This window comes from Mytilus galloprovincialis, chromosome 2 (genome assembly GCF_965363235.1).
Source record: "Mytilus galloprovincialis chromosome 2, xbMytGall1.hap1.1, whole genome shotgun sequence".
In the NCBI taxonomy this organism is placed as follows: Eukaryota; Metazoa; Mollusca; class Bivalvia; order Mytilida; family Mytilidae; genus Mytilus; species Mytilus galloprovincialis.
The window spans coordinates 104,641,764-104,664,266 of NC_134839.1; the positions used below are offsets into that span (position 1 = coordinate 104,641,764).

At 31.0% G+C, this 22,503-nt stretch overlaps 2 protein-coding genes across 10 annotated transcripts in view; one reads left to right on the forward strand and one right to left on the reverse strand.

The window, feature by feature from the left end:
• The window catches only part of LOC143065226 (uncharacterized), a 79,424-nt gene extending 68,045 nt beyond the window's left edge, over window positions 1–11,379 (reverse strand). For 2 of the 3 annotated variants that reach the window (XR_012975425.1, XM_076238667.1), the window contains exons 1-5: window positions 11,292–11,379; window positions 6,145–6,307; window positions 4,512–4,642; window positions 3,941–4,073; window positions 28–221 (exon numbers count right to left, since the gene is read on the reverse strand). Coding sequence is in view for 2 of the 3 variants with exons in the window: in XM_076238667.1 (XP_076094782.1) it covers window positions 28–221; window positions 3,941–4,073; window positions 4,512–4,558 (374 nt within the window). In the remaining variant the exon portion in view is untranslated. The other variant, XM_076238668.1, reaches the window with a different exon arrangement.
• Window positions 11,380–11,425: 46 nt separating this feature from the next.
• The window catches only part of LOC143065230 (plexin domain-containing protein 2-like), a 69,457-nt gene continuing 58,379 nt past the window's right edge, over window positions 11,426–22,503 (forward strand). For all 7 annotated transcript variants that reach the window (XM_076238673.1, XM_076238677.1, XM_076238675.1 and 4 more), the window contains exon 1: window positions 11,426–11,579. In XM_076238673.1, coding sequence (XP_076094788.1) covers window positions 11,492–11,579 — 88 coding nt within the window. In that variant the 5' untranslated portion in view covers window positions 11,426–11,491. The remainder of the gene's footprint in view (window positions 11,580–22,503) is intronic.

Consider the following 22,503-nt stretch of genomic DNA (forward strand, 5'->3'; position numbering starts at 1 on the left):
TTTTTTTTTATTGATTTATTTTGTTACCTCATGGAAATCAGGTCCAAAGTAGTTCTGCCAGCAACCTTCCTCTCACTTAGACCTTTGTTGTGGAGAATGGTGTCTAAGGCTTTCTGGTCCGATTCAAAGTCCAATTCAAAGTCATCAGCATCATTTAGGACAGTCACTTTATTCTGAACTGTGAACTTTGTTCCTGGTTTAGTAACATCAAATGGCTTTACCTTAAATAACAGAAAAGAATAATTACAATAAATTGTTACTTGGTTAAAATGATGGCATGAGGAAAATATTTCAAGCACATTTAAGCCTAGTACTATTTAAAAATAAATCCAATAGGTAGGATCTTCAAAGTGATCAACTAGGATGAAGGGCCACTGGAAGATTGCTTAGGCCAATTAAAAATATATGTGTGGTTCAAGTTACATACTTTTAAAAAATAGGGTTGGTAGGTCAGCAATTTTTTTTTTGAATGTCAAAATCCAAGAAAAAAATCGTGTGTTTACCGAAATTGTTTCTGGTACATGTATTATACACGCCCCAACCAGAAGTCCACCATTTTAACATGTGTTTGGTTGTAAAATAAACAGTCATGATACGTTTTTAGTTAATTTTGTTGCATTCTGTTATGAATTGTTGCATTTTAGCCATAACAGATACTTGTGATGGAAATTCAGAGTGACAGAAATCTACATGAATTTAATTATCTTAATTCACAATCCTCAAAATTTGATAGTTTGAAAATTTATTTTTCAGAAATGAAAAAAAAAAAGTTCTAGGGTCGGGAGGTTTTAACTAGGGTCGGTCGGATTACTGGAACCACACATATATTTTTATTTGGCCTTATTTACTACTGAGGAGTCATTCCTATATCTATATAGTTTCATACAGCAGTTAATGGATAAAAAAAATGTCATATATCTTATATGTTTTCTTAAAAGAGAAGATCCTCCTATCCTTTTGTAATATTCACAATAATTTATATTAACAACAAGGTTAGGCAGTAAAACCATTCCATAGTATTTATAGGTATTTTTTTAACATGTCTGTTGCTTAAGCCAAAACAGTTGCTGGCTAGTATTTAATGCCAAACTAAAATATTTAGAATGTGTAAAAAATTTATGTTTATAAAATTTGACTGTTTTCAAACTAGTCAAAGAGCAATAACTCAACCACATTCAGATAAATAGGATTTTACCTCTGTTTGAAAGAAGTTGAGACTTAAGGTGAACATGAATATTTGTATAATGTCAAAACAAAAAACAAAAAGGATTTGAGTATCGTAAAATTTAGGAATGAAACAACTGTTTAAGATCTGTGCAATACAATTGCTCAAGGGGATTGCTTCAGCAAACTTTCAATAACATTTGAGATAAACAAGAGGGCTAAAATAATTGAGATATGTTGATAAAATGCAAGACAAAACATCAGACTTTTTAACGATTTTTTTAATGAATATAGCAAAAGCAAGTTCTTGTTACTTTTCAGTAAATATCATTGCATCGAAAAATAAGAAATTTATGTGTTTTGACACCTATCAAGGAACAGATTGTCTAAATACGCCTTCTGAATAAAGCATGAAGAACGATGCAGTTGCTCTTTTGTTTATCTAAGAATATTTAACAGACAAAAAGAGTACTCAAAAGGACAAAAATCCCTAAGATCATTAAGATGAAAAATTGTTTGATTTTGATTAAATGAGAGATAATGTAACTGTGACCAGTCTGGGGACTTACTTAAATGAGTGATTTTCTAAATCACTGATTCAAGTAACATTATTTCCGTAAAGTTTGAAAGTAAGAGTTATCTTTCTTTAATAATCACCTATTTAAGTAGTACAAAATAATCACTAGAAGAAGTGATTTAATTTTACTGTAGCTTTAAATATAGAATACTAATGATCCAGGGACTAATTATGTTTCTAAAATTATCAGAACCAACATCTGTGTTGTCTAGGATGACCAGGTCATTTCAGGTGATGACCTTGTACTGAATCTAGGATAATGACACAAAAATCACTTGTTTAAGTATCATACCTCAATTTCCTTCCCAAAAATCACTTCTTTAAGTATCATTATTTTAATAACCCCCACTAATTTCAACACCCCCGAACAGTGAAATTTTTATCGCGAACAGTAGAATTATATTACATAATCTGAAAGATGAAACCTTGAACTTTACAGAAAAAATACTCCCACTGCTTGGAAAAATCTGTTAAGAAAGTATCAGTTCATTATGTAAAGCCATTATTATAGCATTTTTTCAACTAAAATAGAATTTGCAGCTAAATGATAGCATCAAAGGCATAAACCTTGATACTTAAAAGAAGCAAAACAAGAGTGCACACACTGAAATGTCTCGCCTTCTTTATTAATCATTGATATTATGTTGATACTCCTAAATATAAAGCTTTATTACGACTGTCACATAAACTTAACATGAACCATGAAAATGAGGTCAAGGTCAGTTGAACCATATGCCAGGCAGACATGTACAGCTAACAATGCTTCCATACAACAAATATAGTTGACCTATTGCTTATAGTTTAAGAAAATAGACCAAAACACAAAAACTTAACACAGAGCAATGAACCTTGAAAACCAGGTCAAGGTCAAATAAAACCTGCACGACTGACATATAGATCATAAAATATTTCCATACACCAAATTATAGTTGACCTATGACATATAGTGTAAGATAAAAAGACCAAAACTCAAAAACTTAACTTTGACAACTGAACCATGAAAATGAGGTCAAGGTCAGATGACATCTGCCCGCTAGACATGTACACCTTACAATCATTCCATACAACAAATATAGTAAACCTATTGCATAAAGTATGAGAAAAACAGACCAAAACACAAAAACTTAACTATAACCACTGAACCATGAAAATGAGGTCAAGGTCAGATGACACCTGCCAGTTGGACATGTACACCTTACAGTCCTTCCATACACCAAATATACTAGACCTATTGCTTATAGTATCTGAGATATGGACTTGACCACCAAAACTTAACCTTGTTCACTGATCCATGAAATGAGGTTGAGGTCAAGTGAAAACTGTCTGACGGGCATGAGGACCTTGCAAGGTACGCACATACTAAATATAGTTATCCTATTACTTACAGTAAGAGAGAATTTAACATTACAAAAAATCTGAACTTTTTTTTCAAGTGGTCACTGAACCATGAAAATGAGGTCAAGGACAATGGACATGTGACTGACGGAAACTTCGTAACATGAGGCATCTATACACAATATATGAAGCAACCACATCTTCCACCTTTTAAAATATATAGCTTTTAAGAAGTGAGCTAACACCGCCGCCGTAGCCGCCGGATCACTATCCCTATGTCAAGCTTTCTGCAACAAAAGTTGCAGGCTCGACAAAAATCATTTTTTTCAATTTTACTAATGAAAAGATATTTTTTAAAATTGAACAGACTCATTATCTATGCAGCTCTCTAGACGTTCTTTTGTTTTTGTTGTCAATGTGAGTTGTATGGTGGGTCGCATTGATATTTACCAAATGGCTGAATTTCATCAAACATATTTTTACCGAACACAATTTCATTCTGACATTTAGAATTGCACATTGTGTGGTCTGATAGAAGAGTTTCATGAAACATACCTCATAAGTCAAATAAAAACAACTAACTGATCAGATTGTTGTATGTTCTAGAAATGTAACACATATATACATGATAATTTCTTCATTAGTATATTATACTTGTGTTGTTCAGAAATTTGTTTTCAGCAAAATATTTTGTTGACTACTTATTTTTGTCTTCTTCATATTGCAACTTTTTTGCCTTTATTTTGATTTTGCGATTTTTTTATTACTTCATTGTATCTTATTCTTTAACATGACTACATGTAGTATTAAAACAACTACCCTAATTTGCTACAACAACCTATATACAAATTATCAATATCCTACAATTGTTGTTGGTTTTTTCTTGCAGCTCAATCCATTCTGTAGTTGTTCATCCCATTTCTTGTGTAACTTGCTGAAGTCTGGTGCTGGCCGAGCCTTCATTTTCTTCCCTGATAGCTGTGGTCTGGGGATATGACTACAATTATATCAACTAATAAGTAGTGAAACTTCTTCTTTTGAGCAGTGTTGAACATCATACAAAAGCATGTTATTATTCTTTGGTATGTGAAATCTTCCATCTTCAGCATAACACAGCATTATCACTGGTGAAGCAGGAATTTCTGACCTTTGAATGCATGAGGTCATTCATTGTTTTCGGTGGGGGCTGCTTAAGTTGTTTGATCTCTATTTTTCTGTGGCTTGTTTTATTTTTTTTTTTCTCTTCAAGAGACTTTATAAAAATCTGAACCCTTCGCATATTCTTATTTAAGTATGAATCAATATAGATTATAAACTGTACAAATTTATTATTTTACGAAATCAAAGTGTATTGTTTTTTACGTGTTTTAATTTCATACTACCCATCAAGAGCCTTTCATTGAAACAATTTTCTTTTTATTCTTATATTTCTAACCTTTTTGATGCAGATGACATGATTTCTTTCCTAGATGCAGCTTTCATTCTTTTCTATATAAGCCTTTTCTGTATATATTCCTTCGGAAGTTCCTTACATCAATGTATTCATACAAGGAATTAATATTTGCTCTAAGAAAATAAAAAGGGTTATCTTTAAGTATAGTAATTTAGAGTCAGCATGATATGTACAAATCAACACAGTAACAAAGTATATTTAAAACAAACAAAAAAATAGTATCAAAACAATAAACTCAATCTAGGGTATCACTGAATAAATGGTTGTTTGGTTGCTGTCTCATTGAAGAATACACAAACACCTACTAATTTAACCATGTACATGTGTGATCATCTTCTTAATTTCATTAATACATGTATCATGATGAATGTTTCAAGTAATTTCTAAAGATTCTCAAATATTTTAACTGCTAGTTTTCCTAATAAGGTAGCTTAAGATACAGTTACAGGGGAGATGACATTGCTATATAAAATGTTATTTCGCGATGTCAAACTAATCCATGACTTATCGTGAAAAGATGCATGTTTCGACTGTTTTATACAATTTAAACTGAATATAAAAAAAAAAAGAGTACATGGACCCCTCTTTTTTTAAAATTGCATATAAGGTTTAATTATTTGTACCAATTTAAATGAAAAAGTCAACATTGGTTTTTTTTTTAAATTTGATAACTATACAACAAAAAAAAGCTGTTTATTCCTAAAATACTGAAACTTTGATAAAAATGTATTAAAGAACTTTGTACATATTAAAAGAATATTTGTGTAAACATGGTTAAGATTTTCATGTTTCCACAAAATCTGCTTGTATTTATCTGTTGAAATAAAAAAAAAAAAAGGTATAAAATTTCGACCCCTTTTACCTCTTAAGGTAGCACATGAAGGGCTTGAAGGTATATTTTTTGTTACATATTTGAATTGCTTAGGTGAAAAATAGCTTGTATGCAAATTTTTGTTAAAATTCATCATGGGATCGAAACTGTATACTTATGCCCTTAAAGAGTGTAACCAATTTGATGATGTCAGTGAGTTTTGACAATGCAGTAAATTGTGATGCATTATCATCTACCTTTGTTACTGTATCGTTTGGCCTTACTAATAAACTAATTAATGGATTAATAAAACTTTGTTACTGTATCGTTTGGCCTTACTACATGTACTAATAGACTAATTAATGGATTAATAAAACTTTGTTACTGTATCGTTTGGCCTTACTAATAGACTAAGTAATGGATTAATAAAACTTTGTTACTGTATCGTTTGGCCTTACTACATGTACTAATAGACTAATTAATGGATTAATAAAAGATTTACATTGAAATGGGGGGATTTTACAAACAAATTACCAATGTCTTTTTAATCCTGATTGTAAAGAAAAGGTAAACAATTGCAAGTCTTAATAATATTTTCTTTTTTTATATACATATTTATCAATATGAACAGTAGACAGCTTTACTCAAATGAATGCAATATACAAATTTTTTAGAGAAAATTATAAAGTCTAAATAGATTAACTTGAATACATTTATAAGTATATATGTAAAGTAAAGTTTATCCCATATTGTAAAATTCTTTTTTCTTTCAAAATGTATCATGATCAGATGATGTTTGCCTACTTTTGTTATCAATATACACAATGATACACTGATATATGTATGTATATTTTTAAATGAGCAGATTATTCATGCTATCTTGGATAGATCTGTATTTCTATTTCTGTAGTTTCTGGTAAATGTTTCTCTTGTTGGTATAGTTGCTAATCTTATGTCTTTAAATTTCCTGCAAATATAAACAGAAACAGTTTAAAACAAGAGTGCACACATTGAAATGTCTCGCCTTCTTTACTAATCATTGATATTATGCTGATAGTCCTAAATATAAAGCTTTATTACAACTGTCACATAAACTTAACATCAACCAAGAAAATTAAACATTGACCAATGAACCATGAAAATAAGGTCAAGGTCGGATGACACCTGCCAGCTAGACATGTACACCTTACAATCATCCCATACACCAAATATGGACCATAATTTGGTATTCGGCCTTTGGTTTCTTTTTGTATCCTTTTTTATAAGGTCTAAAATTTTAACTTTTATTTTGTGGGTTGTGTTGGTGTTGGAATAGTATGAACGGAACAATTGAGTTTTTCGAGAAAAAATTAATACATTTTGATTCACCGTTTATGTGACAGGAAACCAAACAGGAAACCAATCTTTATTATCTTTATTTTGCACAATATAATTCAAAAGGCATAAATAAACACCATTACTAGTGTTACTTGCTTCATGTTAATATTTAAAATCTATTTTCAATGTTATATTAAAGTTTTTTTTAAATGTGACAGGAAACCATAAGAAACCGAAAGCATTTTTTTAGTTTTATTTTATTGCAAAATCTGCTTAAAATAATCTGAACAGTATACTTTTTCTTAAAATCCATCTTAAATTTAACAGTATTATAAAACTCCTAAATATGTGCTTGTTTTCAAAACAATAAGTACAATTTATTCAGGAATTTCCATATTTTCTTCATTGATACAGGATACCATAATCGTTGTTTCTTGATGTTTTAGCCAAAAAAATGTATTTATATTTGGTTTTGAAATTCCAGTTATATACAATTTATTCCAAATCATTGGCAATGTAACATTCTTTAAATCCAGTAAAGAAAAAAACTTTTAACTTGGAATTAAAATCTTTAAAATAGGCACAATGTGATACTTGTGACCTGTACACCATCTACATGGTTTCCACATTTTAACCTACTTTAGTGGGCTAAAATCAATAAAGTACTTCCTTTCAAGTCATGCATGGTAAAAGTTTACTTCTCCTTTGACAAGTTTATTGCGTTTCTGATAAGTGTTTGCAGAACATGAATAAAAAATATTAATTAAAAACTGTGACAAGATGCCAACTTTGTACATTCCAAGTGTAACGGTATATTAACATGTATTTTTTATTAAATTATATTTATTCACCTAAAATATCCAGTAATATTTACTGCTGAAGTTAAATCAATCCAACGAGCATTGGTACAATGATAAGAGACGTAATTTCGATTGATTTTTCCAAGGACTCTTCACGTCATTATCGGGAAACGAAGTGTGTTCTAACGTCTGTCAAATATTAAATCGATTTTGTCAAGTCATTGGGCATTTATTTTCACACAGGATCGTATGTAACATTATGCACATAGGAAAAATAACAGACCACCGGCGCAATCTCTTTGACAATTGTATTTTCCTCTTTTAAACAAGACGAAACAAGTCTACAGATTATGTTTGCTAACATCCCGTTGGAAACAAAAACAATGTTTAGACCTAGTATTTCGTACATCCGGCCGTAATGGCGTTATCACATGTTAGTCACATGTTTCACGTATGACCGGAAATGATTAGAACTTAAGGACAAAAACAATTTTAATAAATAACTGGACTTCTGTTTCGTGTGAAATGTAACGCATAACGCTAACGTCATTTTCTTACTTAATTATTACGAAGATCAAAACAAGAATGTAAATCAACTCTGATTTTCCTGTTTGAACATCTCGCGAGAGTTCATATTTGCATATTGTTTTTAAGAATTCTATTACAACAAAGCAGATTACATCATCTAAAATTTGCGTTACGAAATCGGACACAAAAATCACGCCACTGTTCTTACATCTGCTACATAAATACTTATAGTTCTCGGCATTTTCTTCTCACTATTCTTATTGGTCGATGTTCTTTGTTATTTGAAAGCAAAAGTTATGAATTTGCCGGTGACGATTATCTATAAATCAGTCCGCGTTATGCTCTTCGGAAGCAAAAAATAACGCGAGAAACGACACAAAAATACGGTTGTAGAATCTTAGAAATTCGTATATTTCGATTTTTTTTTCTAGGGAAGAGTAGCATACACTTGTATGTTGATAAAAATAATGGCATCTTTAGATGTAGTTACAACTTTTCTGACAGTAATTCACATTTTATCACTTTTCTATAGTTATAGGAAACGGAGCCCAATAGCAAATTATGGTCCATATAGTAGACCTATTGCATACAGTATAAGAAAAAAAGACCAAAACACAAAAACTTAACTATAACCACTGAACCATGAAAATGAGGTCAAGATCAGATGACACCTGCCAGTTGGACATGTACACCTAACAGTCCTTCCATACACCGAATATACTAGACCTATTGCTTATATAGTATCTGATGTATGGACTTGACCACCAAAACTTAACCTTGTTCACTGATCCGTGAAATGAGGTTGAGGTCAAGTGAAAACAGTCTGAAGGGCATGTGGACCTTGCAAGGTATGCACATACCCAATAAATTATCTAATTACTTATAATAAGAGAGAATTTAACATTACAAAAACATCTTCACTTTTTTTCAAGTAGTAACTGAACTATGAAAATGAGGTCAAGGACATTGGACATGTGACTGACGGAAACTTCGTAACATGAAGCATCCATATATACAAAGTATGAAGTATCCAGGTCTTCCACCTTCTAAAATATAAAGCTTTTAAGAAGTTAGATAACGCCGCCAACATAGCCGCTGGATCACTATCCCTATGACGAGGTTTCTGCAACAAAATTAAAACAAGATTTGACATTACAAAGTACTTTCAATGAAGTCTGAGCTCTTGTGAGGAAAACATATACTTCTTACATTTTATATATATAATATACATGATATATCAAATTCAGAAATTATTGCATTCATTCATTTCTGCGATTTTTGAAGAATGGACACACATTTGTAAATGTAAGATTACAATTTCAGGAAAAGCAGCTTACTGAAATTAAATGTGATGTAGATACAGATCGTCAGTCCAAATAATTGATGAACTTTTTTGATTGGCTTATCAATAGGTCGTCAATTCATTTGCACATCATTATAAATTCATAACTTCCAGTTCACTCACATGTGACCTCAAACCGGGTTTCATTATATCTCCCACGTGACATATCAGAAAACGGGAGTGATGAGAGATCGGTTTTTAATAAGCAGGGATTTCATTATCTTTCATGTTGACTGGTATTTTCCACCTTTCTAGGTGGTACTTTACAATTTATTCCATGAATATCTTATATAAAAATTCCTACATTTAAGCGGTACTTGTCAATAGCATAGGAGGGTTAAGGTACCGGGTACCGCCTCCTAATGAATGGCCTAAATAAGATTGATGTTGATGCATGTAATGCTGGAGATTATAGCCAATATAAATAGAAAATGCCGTTCTGCCCTAATTTGCTTTAAATCCAGTGCAAACAGAATTACCCCTCTATAGAGGGATAATTTTATCCCTCTAAAGAAGGATTATCCCTCTATACAGGTATAATCACCATACAGGGAATTTGTTCCCAACCTGTTTATTCTCCGGTAATTAAAGGCAAACAATACACCTTATAGCTATTTGTCCGCCATTGCTGGATATCACACAGGTTCCCATAAAATGCAGGGGTCGACTTAAGAAAAAAGAAGTACCTGGCCCAAAGGGCCAAAATTTTTTTTGATCAACTGGCCCACTCAAAATCTTACTGGCCCGAGAAATGTCGGTCCACGAAGAAACCCCCCCCCAAGAAAATTTTATTATTATTGGCACAAAATCCTGCAATCTGAGAGCTTTTGATGCATTATTTGGAGATAAATATTGTCTTGAAACATGCCATTTTTATACTGATGTTTATCATATAGTGCACAAATGTTGCAGGTCATCCCCGTTTGGCCATTCTGCAACCATTTATATGTTGCGGTCCATGAAGGAATAAACTCCCTTTTTCTTTTTGATTTTTCATATTCTTTTCCTTTTTGGTTGCTATCGGTTTCAGCTTTTCTTTTTTGGGGGTAGTTCTTTAGGAAACGTTTCATATATCATCAATTTATTTAATTTAACTGGGGGCTGCCATTTTTAACTCGACAAATCCCGAATAACGAATCTCGCACGTTTCCAGGGAACCTCGGAATTGTCAATTTTTACTGAGTAATTTGATTGGCCGGCTATTATTACCAGTCAATTTCAATAACACGGAAGTATGTGCAATCTTCTGCTGGCCCAAGCGGCCCGAGAATATTTCTTTGTTAACTTTGACTGGCCCGACAGTAAATTTACTAGCCACGGGCCAGCGGTTATGTCAACCCCTGAATTGCTGACGTCATAAAACAAAATATCTGACGCCACAATGGAAAAGTGATTGTTGTGACGTCAAAAGTTCAAGCGGCCGGGTCACCCGGGATTAGCGACAAGGTGTCAATGTATATAACTGTCCTCTTGCATTGTGACATTGCTGATAATGCCTGGTCTCATTTTAAAGCCTTGATATGAAAATTACGGAGCAACAGAGCAGGGTGAAATGGGTGTAGGGAAGGACAATAATAATTAATACAAGAAAAGATTATTTTTTTAATTTGAAACCAACCCCTCTCATATGAAGCTAAAATTTCTCTAAAGAAAGCGCCAGAAAGTAATCCTCAAAATGTAGATTTTTTTTGTCTGAACGGAAAAAAATCTCAAATTTGGTTGTGTATTATATCACAGTCACATAATGTCATTGATAAAAAATAACTTTGCAGGATTGCCAAAATTGGCAAAATACACTGTACTGATGTTGTGATATGACTATACCAGCAACGCATTATTTTTTTCTGTCCATACTTATTTGGTTTTAGATTTTACATACATTTGTCAAAGTTTCAGGAGATCCCAGTTCATCGGGGATTCGTAAAATAAAGCTTTAATGGTTTCTGATTGTGAGAACAGCTTACCAAAACTTTGTTCATGTTCTTGCAGTTCAACCATCAAATTTCCCGGCCCAAATGATGTTTTGGAATTTTGGCCAATCAAGACGCTTGTTACAAAATAATATAGCTTGGATAAAATTCTATATTTGGTTACTCTCGGGATTTCCTTTGTACAGTGTTTTACGAGATTTTGCGAGAATCTTTAAAATAGTAGCAGAAACAATATGGCGATGACAGAACAAGTTCCGCTTCAAGTCTTCATATATTTAGGAATTATATTATTTTCTCTTGTGGATTTTATAAAAACCGAAGGTGAGTGGTGGATTTGTAGCAATTTGATATAAAAATTACTGATAAAAACACTGAAGGTGTTCGATTTTACTAATTTTTACCTGAGATTTACCTGAACGATTTTTTTTTGTTTTGTAACCACAAAGAACATACCGGCTTATTAGTCAAACATTATGATATGAATGTGATTTGCGTTATATTTATGGAATGCCTAGCAATATTTCTACTTTTATGATCGAAGAAATAAACTTTTTTTTATCAGATTTATCATTTCCTCAGTGACAGTATCCTGGCTTAGACCATATAAAATATCTGCATGCACCTTTAAGGGGGTGACCAACACCTGAATTTTGACGCCATTTTTTCAAGAAAATAAAATCGCAATTTTGTTTTTGGCTATTTCTTTTTATTCTGAGAACCGTCGTTCCCGAAAATATCCCCGTAGACGCTCTGTACATGTATCTTGAAGATAACATTAAAGTTTGATAAAAAAAATATATTTGAATGTGTTTTCTGTGCAGCTAAAAATTGGGTCTGCGCGGGTACATATGCTGGATTGAGTGTGGAAGCTGGGATTGTGTTCTTACTGTATTTATAAAGTTTAACATCTTCGTCAGGGCAAAGGCGAGCCGGAATTTTGATTTTCGTTTTCTGCTGTGCACATTTTGCACTTCTTCAAAGCATCTGTTATCGCAAGTTGACTTCCGGTTTTACGACAATTCTTAAATATGCTATAATTTAATATATAAACTTAACCTGATTTTTAACATTTTTCTAAGTTAAAATCTATCACGTTATTAAGATATATACAATATAAAACCTGATTAATCCGTGAAAAGGTTTTGGAGTGTTTACGTGAAAATAGCGCAAAATTTATATCAAAAAGTGTCCAGAAAACAAGTGAATATCACTTCTTTCACCATTTATTTATTTATTTATTTTACGTTAAACACCATACAAAGTAACTAAAAAAGATCCGTTTCCTGTAAATCCTTGTGTAGCAGGTTCAATAAATTAACAGTAAAAATGTGGCCGGGTAATGTGTGCTAATTGCGAAAAACTCTCAACAGCACTGCCACTATTAAAAAATATACAAGTTCAATGTATTACACCTTATTCTTGTCTTGATATTGTTGAAATATAGGTCCAATTTTACGTTTGTAGTAAGACGTCTGGTATACACAATTTACTTATATATATAATAAAATAAATAAATTTGTATACACAATTATAACCCAGATATTGACCAACACATTTTAGTGTATATCTTAATAAACTTTCGAGCACGATTTTTGTACTCAGACTCAAGAATCAACAAATCAAATTGCTGGATTTCATATTTTGTGCATGATTTTTGTGCTCCGAGCACTGAGCAAAGTTTTATGCCTTCAAGGCCTGATCTAAGGAATATGATCTTTCAGCGTAAAAAAACTTTTGTTAAGCACATTTTAAAAGTTCGAAATAATGTGCATTGTCAATATTCAAGGTGACTAATGTTTAAGAACATAAATTTTTAATAATGATTTAGGTAAAACTCTTTCTTACATTGATTGGATCTCCTGTAGTTGGTGATCGCAATACTGGTATACTAGTATTGTCCACAATACTTGTATAAAAATTTTGTACCAGTATAGTAATGTTTTTAAAAAAAAAACAACAGCAATACTGGAACATTACTGATATACCAGTATTGTAGTTGTATTGTTGACTATACATTGTATATGATCATATGCATTTGTTGGTCTTTATTTTCAAAATAAACATGATAAACAAGATAAAAGATATCAATATCCATTAATCATTCAAAGTTGCTTAATAGAGGAACCTGATTATAATCAAATTAACAAGTTTGTCTACATGAATGTTAAGGGTAGTTAAAGGTGTAATACCACCAAATCATGGTGCGTCACATCCGGTTGTATAACGAAAGAAGGTCGAAAAAGATATATCCTTGAATTTGACAGTTGTAGGTATAAATTAATCCTACATTTTATTGCAGTAAAACCATTTTTGTGTCATAAACATATGTCTTGGGTATTTCAAAACACCATTATTTTTTATTTGGGATTTCTATAGAAAATTTTGTAATCTTGAGGTTACATGGTGACTAAACCTTGTACACAGATAAAATAAGGGGAGAAATTTGATTGGCTAACTTCCAATGATGGTTATTTTCTTATATGCAATGAAATGTTATGTGAATTTTTTTCTATAGAACTGGACAGGATAAAGCTTTACTCATGCCAAGTATTTCTTTATTTGAAACAAGGATAAATTCTGCACATTTTTTTGAAAAGTGCAAATTTAACAAAGACTAATAGGGGAAAATCACTGGTGGTATTACACCTTAAAGCAGTTGATTCAGAACCATATGGGCAGTACAACATTATGTACAATTTGTAGCAGATATACATTGTATCTACTGGTACAAATACACAAATACCAATACTAGACAAACAATCCTACAGTAAGAGAGCCATTCAGGTGCTATTTAAACAAGCTTGAAATCTAATAAGCATGATAAGCATAAGAGAAAGTCCACAGACTGAATACCTAAATATCAATTTAGGAAGTGGGGGTTGCTGAAATGCCATCTGAAGAAGACATAAACAACACTAATGCTGATGATACAGAAGCTATAACAGCATTAATGTCAATATAAAATTCGCTAAAATATACTATTGAGTCTTGGAAAGCGAGAGCTGGAAGAAAAGTAAAGAGTTTGAGACAATACGGTTTCCTTGAAAAAAACATCACAAGATTTAAAGCTTTCTTTGATTACAGTCACATTGAACATGGTGAACCATCTAGCTATGGCATCATCAGTTAAACACACATGTACAATCATTCCATATAAAATTGTCATGTCATATGTTATTATCATTATGCATATATATTTGTGACACCTTTAATAAAAGATAAATTACCCATATGTATTGTTTATTGAAAAAAAAAACAATACTGGTACAATACTAATACAATACTGGTACAAAATTTTTATGCCAGTATTGTGCACAATACTAGTATACCAGTATTGCAATCACCAACTACAGGAGATCCCATTGATTATCTATAAATTTGTGCAATTTTCAGTTGAAAACCTCAATTAAAAAAAGAGAGATTTTTAACACACTCATAAAAACTGAACCTTCACAACTTGTCAAGTATATGTAAGTGTTAAAACTGTTTGACACATTTATTGCAGTTTAAGGTGTTAGATACATTGTAGTAGATTGGTTATCTTTATTTTAAAATGATTAGTGATAATCTCATGGCAAAAATGAAAATACATGTATGTTACAGTGACTTGACTGTTAGTGTTGCTCTCCACAAATTGCAATTCGTTAAAAAAATTTTGACCAAATTGTAATTTATTTTAATAAACCAAATTGTTCAACTGGTCAGAATATTGAACATATCATTCAGTCAAAATGTGAAAGTGCAATGTGATTAAAATAAACATACTTACAATCCTACATGTATAAGACTTTAACTCCACTTTAATGATGTTGTGACAAAATTATTCTATCAGTTTGTAGGTATATTTTAGTCATTGCAATGCTTAAGATGAACTTGTTATTTTGAATTGCTATAAAAATGTCCAAACAAAGCTTTCAATAGTTTTTCTTTCTAAAAGTCTTTTTCTTTCTAAATGTCTTTTCATGTACATATTAAAGTTAAAATCATATCCATTTCTTTCCTATTTCTTTTCATGTACATGATGTATACATACAATGTATTAAACCCATATATATTTTAAACCCATATTCCTTTCTCCCCAATATGCCTCTTTTTATATCAAACCCATATTCTTTTCTCTTTAAAGTCATTACATCAACATTTAAATCCACCCCATATTCCTTTCTCCCTAATGATAAAATTGTTTATAAAAGTATTGCTAAAAGTTATCATAAAGACCCATCTTTAGAGGCGTCCATGTAAATCTGACCAAAGATATAGTCCATGGCGTCTATTTTTTCCTTAACAATTCTAATTTGTCAGGCAAGTCAGCACTCAGTTGTATTTCCAATACAGATACACTATTTATATTTGATTCTCTAAGGAATGCTAAATATTTGCAACTATTATCAAGTGCTTGGAAAGATATTGTTTTGTTTATAGAAGAAACCAATATGGAATTTTTAGTAATTGTGCTATTGATTTTATGATTTCTATTATGAAGAAGGGAAGTTGTTAGAAGTTTGTTTTCTTCTTGAAATGTTCAAAAGTTCATGAATATGATAACTACAATAATGTACATGATATATCATGCAGTGTTTTCAAGGTTACAAAATGAGGTACAAGTTACACCAAGAGCCACCATCTCATTTTATAGGTACAAAATGTGATGAATCGGATCAGTCGTTTATTTCTTGAAACAAACACAAGTACAAATGTACCAATTTAGAATGACTAAATATCAGTTTGCTAAATAATGATGGTTAATGTTGTTGACATTTGGTCCATGATAAAAAAAATCAGAATAATATTGTACAGTCTTGGACAAAAGTGAGTTCCCCCTCAAAAAATGTCCTATCATTTCAACTAAAAGCAATATTTTTTTGAAAAATATTACCAAGTAACTATAGCTACATGACCCATTTATTACAATTAATTACCATAAGATCATGAAGATGTAGAAATGTTTAAAGTTTTATTGTTTATTTTGCCAAGATACTATTCATCATGTTCATGCTTATTCTAATATTTTGATGAAATGAACACAAAGAAAAATATTTATTGAAAAGTTTGCTACATATAACCAAATTAAAATCGTAAAAATTTGCATTTGTGTTTAACCCATCAGATAATGGACAGGAACCTGACAAAAATGATATCCAAATATACAATAACACTACAGACATTCCTGCATCTTATGGTACATGTATTTATTTTGTAAAAAATGCTCATACAGTTACTTGGTAATAATTTTGGAGAAATATCGATTTTAATTGAAATGATAGGACATTTATCGAGTGGGAACTCACTTTTGTCCTATGACTGTAGTTATATAAAAGCCTTGTATAGAAATTGGTTGATTTACTTTTCATAGAGGACTTCACGTTAGAACTGAAACTTATGAAAGACAATAACCTTATAAGCCAGTCTACTTAGGGACGACATCAAAAGTTCAATGTAGGATAAAAAACTTAATTCACATAGTTTTTTCGCTGACCCCCCTACCCCCTTCTTAACTTAATTTGGGAAAAATTGATTTACCTATATGGATATATGTAAAATCGATTTCAGATTAACAAAACTTGCAGCAATGTTGACCCCCCACCCCCAAACTATTCGATTTAAGTTTTTTATCCTACATCGATCTTTTGATGTCTTCCCTTACATGTATTACAAAAATATTACCAAACTTTTCCAGTCTACTTTTATTGTAAAAAGATACCCCCCTACTAACTTTCCCTGTCTACTTATTGTACATTTTTTCTTTCTTTAATTAAATTTATTTTATATGTTATAGAAGTTTGAACAACATTATGTTTAAGCTTTAATAATACCTATTTATCTTGACGGTGTATTTTGCCAAGGGAAAAATATTTAACACAGATTTTGTTAATTCATATATGTATTAAGTCAGCCTCCAAGCTGTATTGTCACCAGAAAGTTACATTTTATATGTATGTACATCTTGAGTACAAATCATAGGTAACAAAGGTGCAAAATCAATTATGTAAAGGTGAATGCATTAAGCATGGCAGGTATATTTATCATACTGACATTCTAAATTTGAAGATTATTTATTTTTTCCTTACATTTATGTGTTTTGCTCTGTGGTGACTAGAAATTTTTCTGTATGTAATGTTAACTATTTTTTGACAAACATTAAGTTGTTACACAGGATGACAGGCAAATCTTCCATCAAAATAAATGTTTCCAAACAAATGAACTTGCTAGTGGTTTGATAAATGGGATTGATAGTTCAGTGTTTCAAACATAATATCTGAAGCACACTACACCTATAAAAGAATGTTAATCAAGCTAAAAAGGGGTCTGTTATTTGAACTTTAAAATTTTACCCAAAAATTTGGATAAATCAATTTGCATGATACATGTACTGACATTATCTTATGAAAGTTCCAAGTCTTTACAATTGATTCTGATCTGCTTGTCAATGTTAGTTTTGATCTTGGCAGTTTAAAGGTGATAAGGCTACTTTTGCTAGAAATAGAATGAAGTTTATACAAAATCATCTATCTTCATATATATAGATATATGGAACATGTATTTTTGTTTTCCACCTATATTTATCTCTTGATGTCTACTTATTTACTAGTCTGTCGCTCAGTGTCAGTTTAGATCTCAGAAAGTGATTATGCAACTTTTGCTAAATGAGAGTAAAATTTAAAGAAAAACACTCTTATCTTCTTGTGTTTGTTGTTCTTTTTGTTTTTGTCTATATGTGTTTTAATGATATTGGAATGCCTTCACTTTTTTTAATAGTTCTAGTTTATTTACATGTACATGTAGTACCAGCATTAATTGCCAGGGAGCGTTTTTTTTTCTTTCTATTTTATGGTTAGAAAATATGGCCTTTGTTTCCAAGAATTTTATGTTAATTTTTTTGTCAACTAATATTCCAGTCAATCTAACATAAATTAGAACCTAACCTTGAAGTAATTGCAACAGAAGATCATTTAAGTTTTAATCTTTAGCATTATACCCCAAATATACACAGAAAAAAGTCCCATAAAATCTAACTTGAGGAAAAATAAAAAATTATGATTTTAAAATTCCTATGGAGATTTGCATTGATATAGGAGATAACTCTGCAAAAAAAGGCAGAAATATCAATAAAAATTTATACAAAATTATAGCTTTACGGCTTCTATTCAACAGAATGTATTGATTCTTGATATTTTAGCCGTCTTTCGTAAATAACAAACAACTCTAAAGGTGTTTTCATAATGTTTATCAAGCTGCAACCTAGATCTTATAATTCATTATTTGACCATTTATTAGATTTTTCAGCATGTCAAGTTAAAGAATCTCAAATTGAATAAAACCATTTGATAATATATTCTTCTGTTTGTGGTTTAATGTTTCTTTAAACAAAGTAGATGCTGAAAAAAATATAACTTACAGATATAAACAAAAGCAAATATTCACATTGTTTTTTTCAAAATGGTCACAAAGCCATAACTTTGCAATTTCTTTAATGAAAAATGTGCAAAAAAAATTAGAAATACCCATAACACTTTAGTTTTGTACATTTCATGAGCAGAAGATTACATATTATAGTCAGTTACAAACATATAACCCCATTTTTGCTGAGTTATCTCCCTTTCCATAAGAAATTGAAAATGCAAAATTTGAGTTTTCCTCAAGTCAAATTTTACGGGACTTTTTTCTGTGTATATTTAGGGCTTAATGCTATAGATAAGAACTAAAACATTTTCTGTTGCAATTAATTTGAGGTTCAAACTTAGTTTAACTGAACTATAAATTTAAAATCTTTATTACACATGTACCTATATAACTATATACATTTTAACTAACAAACATTTGACCTTGACCTCTGATAAATTAACAGTGATACTCATGATCATTTATTTTTGTCTTGCCTTTGACCATGATGACAAATGGCACAGAATACTACTAGTATTAAAGACAAAGAATTGCTAATCTGTCATAGGGGACCCTTTCTATTTCAGAAGGTCTTGAAGATAGAAGTCCCTGATAAATCATATCTTGTTAGATATATTTTGTATGCAGATGCCTCAAAGCCTGAAGGTTCTGTCTGAGATATGTCTGTTGCCATTGACCTCATTTTCATGGTCCAATGACTTCTTGAATGGTATAGATTTTTTTCTATTCAGCTGTTTTGGTTGGAAGCTATATATAGATATAATATATTTCTTATAAAATTTAAGAATCATTGCAAGGTATACATGTACATCAGACAGGAATTACATGAAATTGACCTCAGTTCATGGTTTAAAGACCACTTGTTAAGTTTTCCTTATTACATTTGTAGGTCCTTATAAAGGTTTTCATTGATACTTAAGTAATAAGTCAACTATATTTAGTTTAAGAAAGATTGTTCATTTGTTGTTAGGTGTCAATTGCAATGAACATGTACATTTTACATTGGTTCATCTGATCTTGATCTCATTTTGCATGGTTCATTGCTATTAAAATATGTAAGTTCAACTGTTCTTAGTTCTATTTTTTTTTTCAGGTACAATTATTTAGTCAGAGTTCAACTTTATAAGGTGTATAGAATGTTTATAGGTGTACCTGTCTGTCTGTTTGGTAGGGTTTATCAAGCCTTGGATGATCGATCTTCTTTACATTGGTCATGGTTATTTTTTATGCCCTGCTTATGTTTTTTTTATCTGTGCATCCGTTTGTCCTTTCGTCTGTCTGTTTGCTTTTGTATGTCCATCCTTCATTCTGTCCTGCTGTCAAGTTAAAGTTTTGGGTCAAGGTAGTTTTTGATGAAGTTGAAGTCCAATCAACTTAAAACTTAGTACACCTGTTCCCTATGATTTGATCTTTCTAATTTTAAGCCAAATTTGAGTTTTGACCCCAATTTCATAGTCCGTTGAACATAAAAAATGATGGTGTGGGTGGGTCATCTGTTTACTATATGGACACATTTTTGTTTGTAATTCAGATTCTCTAAGATAAGCAATAGTTCAGCTATATTTGTTAAATGGATTGTAAGGTGTAATACATGTCCATCTGACCTTAATTTTTATGGTTCACTACACAAAGTTAAGTGTTCATATGTGGGTTATAATGCTTACAATGAAAAGCAATTAAGATCAACTAAATTTAGTTTATTGCAAGTTGTTCATATCCATAAAACCAGGTTCATCTGATCATGACCTTGATCATATTTAACTTGACTATCTTTTTGCAGTGAGTCCTTTCATCTGTCAGTCAGTCCCATTTTCATTTTCACACTCAAACCAAATTTGTCTTGTGCAAATAACATGAAACTCATACACAATGCTACATATATGAACCACAAAATGCAAACAGTTCCAACTTCCAATTTGGGCATTGAGTCATTACCCGTTATAGAGTTATACTTCATTTTAACTTTTAAAACTGCAAATCAAGTTATTCGTATTCACAAACATATTCTTTTTTTTTTGAGATTTGCTTTGCACATAGGTAAATTTTATGTGGTATGTATGTACAGGTACATGTAGCTATAGATTTATTGTAAGGGTGTATCGGACCTGTTTGACACAGATTATTGAGAATATAAGATTGGGGACTTACCGATATTATTTTAAAATTATTTTTACACTGGAGGGTGACAGGCAGATTGCTGATCAAATGGAGGGGAAACCATATTTTTTTCTGTAAGTGGTAAAGGAGGGTTTATTTTTTTTTCTCACAAATTCCATGTGGGTGATCAATTTTATCTCCAATGAAAAATTTGTAAACTTTTTGAATCTTCAAGTATATATCCACCCTATCATGTGTGTCAAAGGTGTTCGGCTTGTTCAAATTTTGGGGAATCACATATTTTTAAAACGATTTTAGGAATTGATAAAACAAAAGTAGTGAAATATTGGGAGGGGGGGCAAGAAATTTTATATGTTTGATTTCAAAATGACCTCCTAGGTTTGAAAAAAATGATAAGTCCCTTATATGATACCTGTAGAAAGATCTGATATTTCTTAGTGTACTTTTACCTTCACCTTGAACTGAAATACATTCTGCGTAGATAGTTTTCTGACATGGGCCAGGGCATTATTCTGAGAGGTACATGTAGTCCAGAAATTTCTGTGTATTTATTATTGTTCCAGAAATTTATATATGTATACCAATAAGTTGCATTTAAACATTTTTCACATGAATTCCTATTGAATAATGTAGCTTAAAGATATACTAGGTTGACCTGCAAAAAATGATATTCTCAAGTACAAATTTATTTCTATGATATATGTGTTGATAACAAGACTTTGATGAATGACAATGTACTGATTGATTTTGTCAGTCTGTTTATCTTGAAAAAAAAACATCATCAAATGAGGGGCTTTACCTTTTTGTCTATCTTATTATTATAAAACATCGCCAAATGAGAAACTTTATCATTTTGTCTATAGATCTTATTATTATAAAACATCGTCAAATGAGAGTCTTTACCTTTTTGTCTATCTTATTATTATAAAACATCGTCAAATGAGAGTCTTTACCTTTTTGTCTATCTTATTATTATAAAACATCGTCAAATGAGAGTCTTTACCTTTTTGTCTATCTTATTATTATAAAATATCTTTAAATGAGAGTCTTTACCTTTTTGTCTATCTTATTATTATAAAACATCTGTAAATGAGAATCTTTTCTATTTTTTTCAATCTTTTTATCAGCAAACATCTAATTATGATTTGGTCCTTTACTAGTCCTAAACAAAAAAGTGTAGACATCCTTATTACTTTAGAATATGACATTCTTTTGGGTCAATATACTATTGAAATAGAAGGTGATGTGCAGTCAAAACAAAGAATACATGAAAATGACCATTGTTATTCTACAATTCCTTGAAAATGGCAGACTTGATTCCCACTAATTTGACTTGCAGAGATTCTATGACATGATGTTGTCCACCTGGTATTTAAATGTTTATCTGCAATTTCTTATATCATGTATAAGCCCTTAAAAATACAATTAACTTCTGGCTTCATATCATTAATATGAACAGTGAGAGTATGGTAAAGAAAGCGTACAATGAAAACTTAAACTTTCCTAATGGTTTTTGTAGTAAATTAAAAGTGTTATTAGGTAAACTTGGTTTTCAGCATGTCTGGGAAAATCAAAATACTATGTCAAAGAAAACATTACTTTTTTCATTTCAAAAGAAATTAGAAGAGGAATTCATAAAATACTGGAAACAAGCTCTTTTTTGTGACTCTAATAATGGTAATAGTCATGGTAATAAACTAAGAACATATCGCAAAGTTAAAAATAA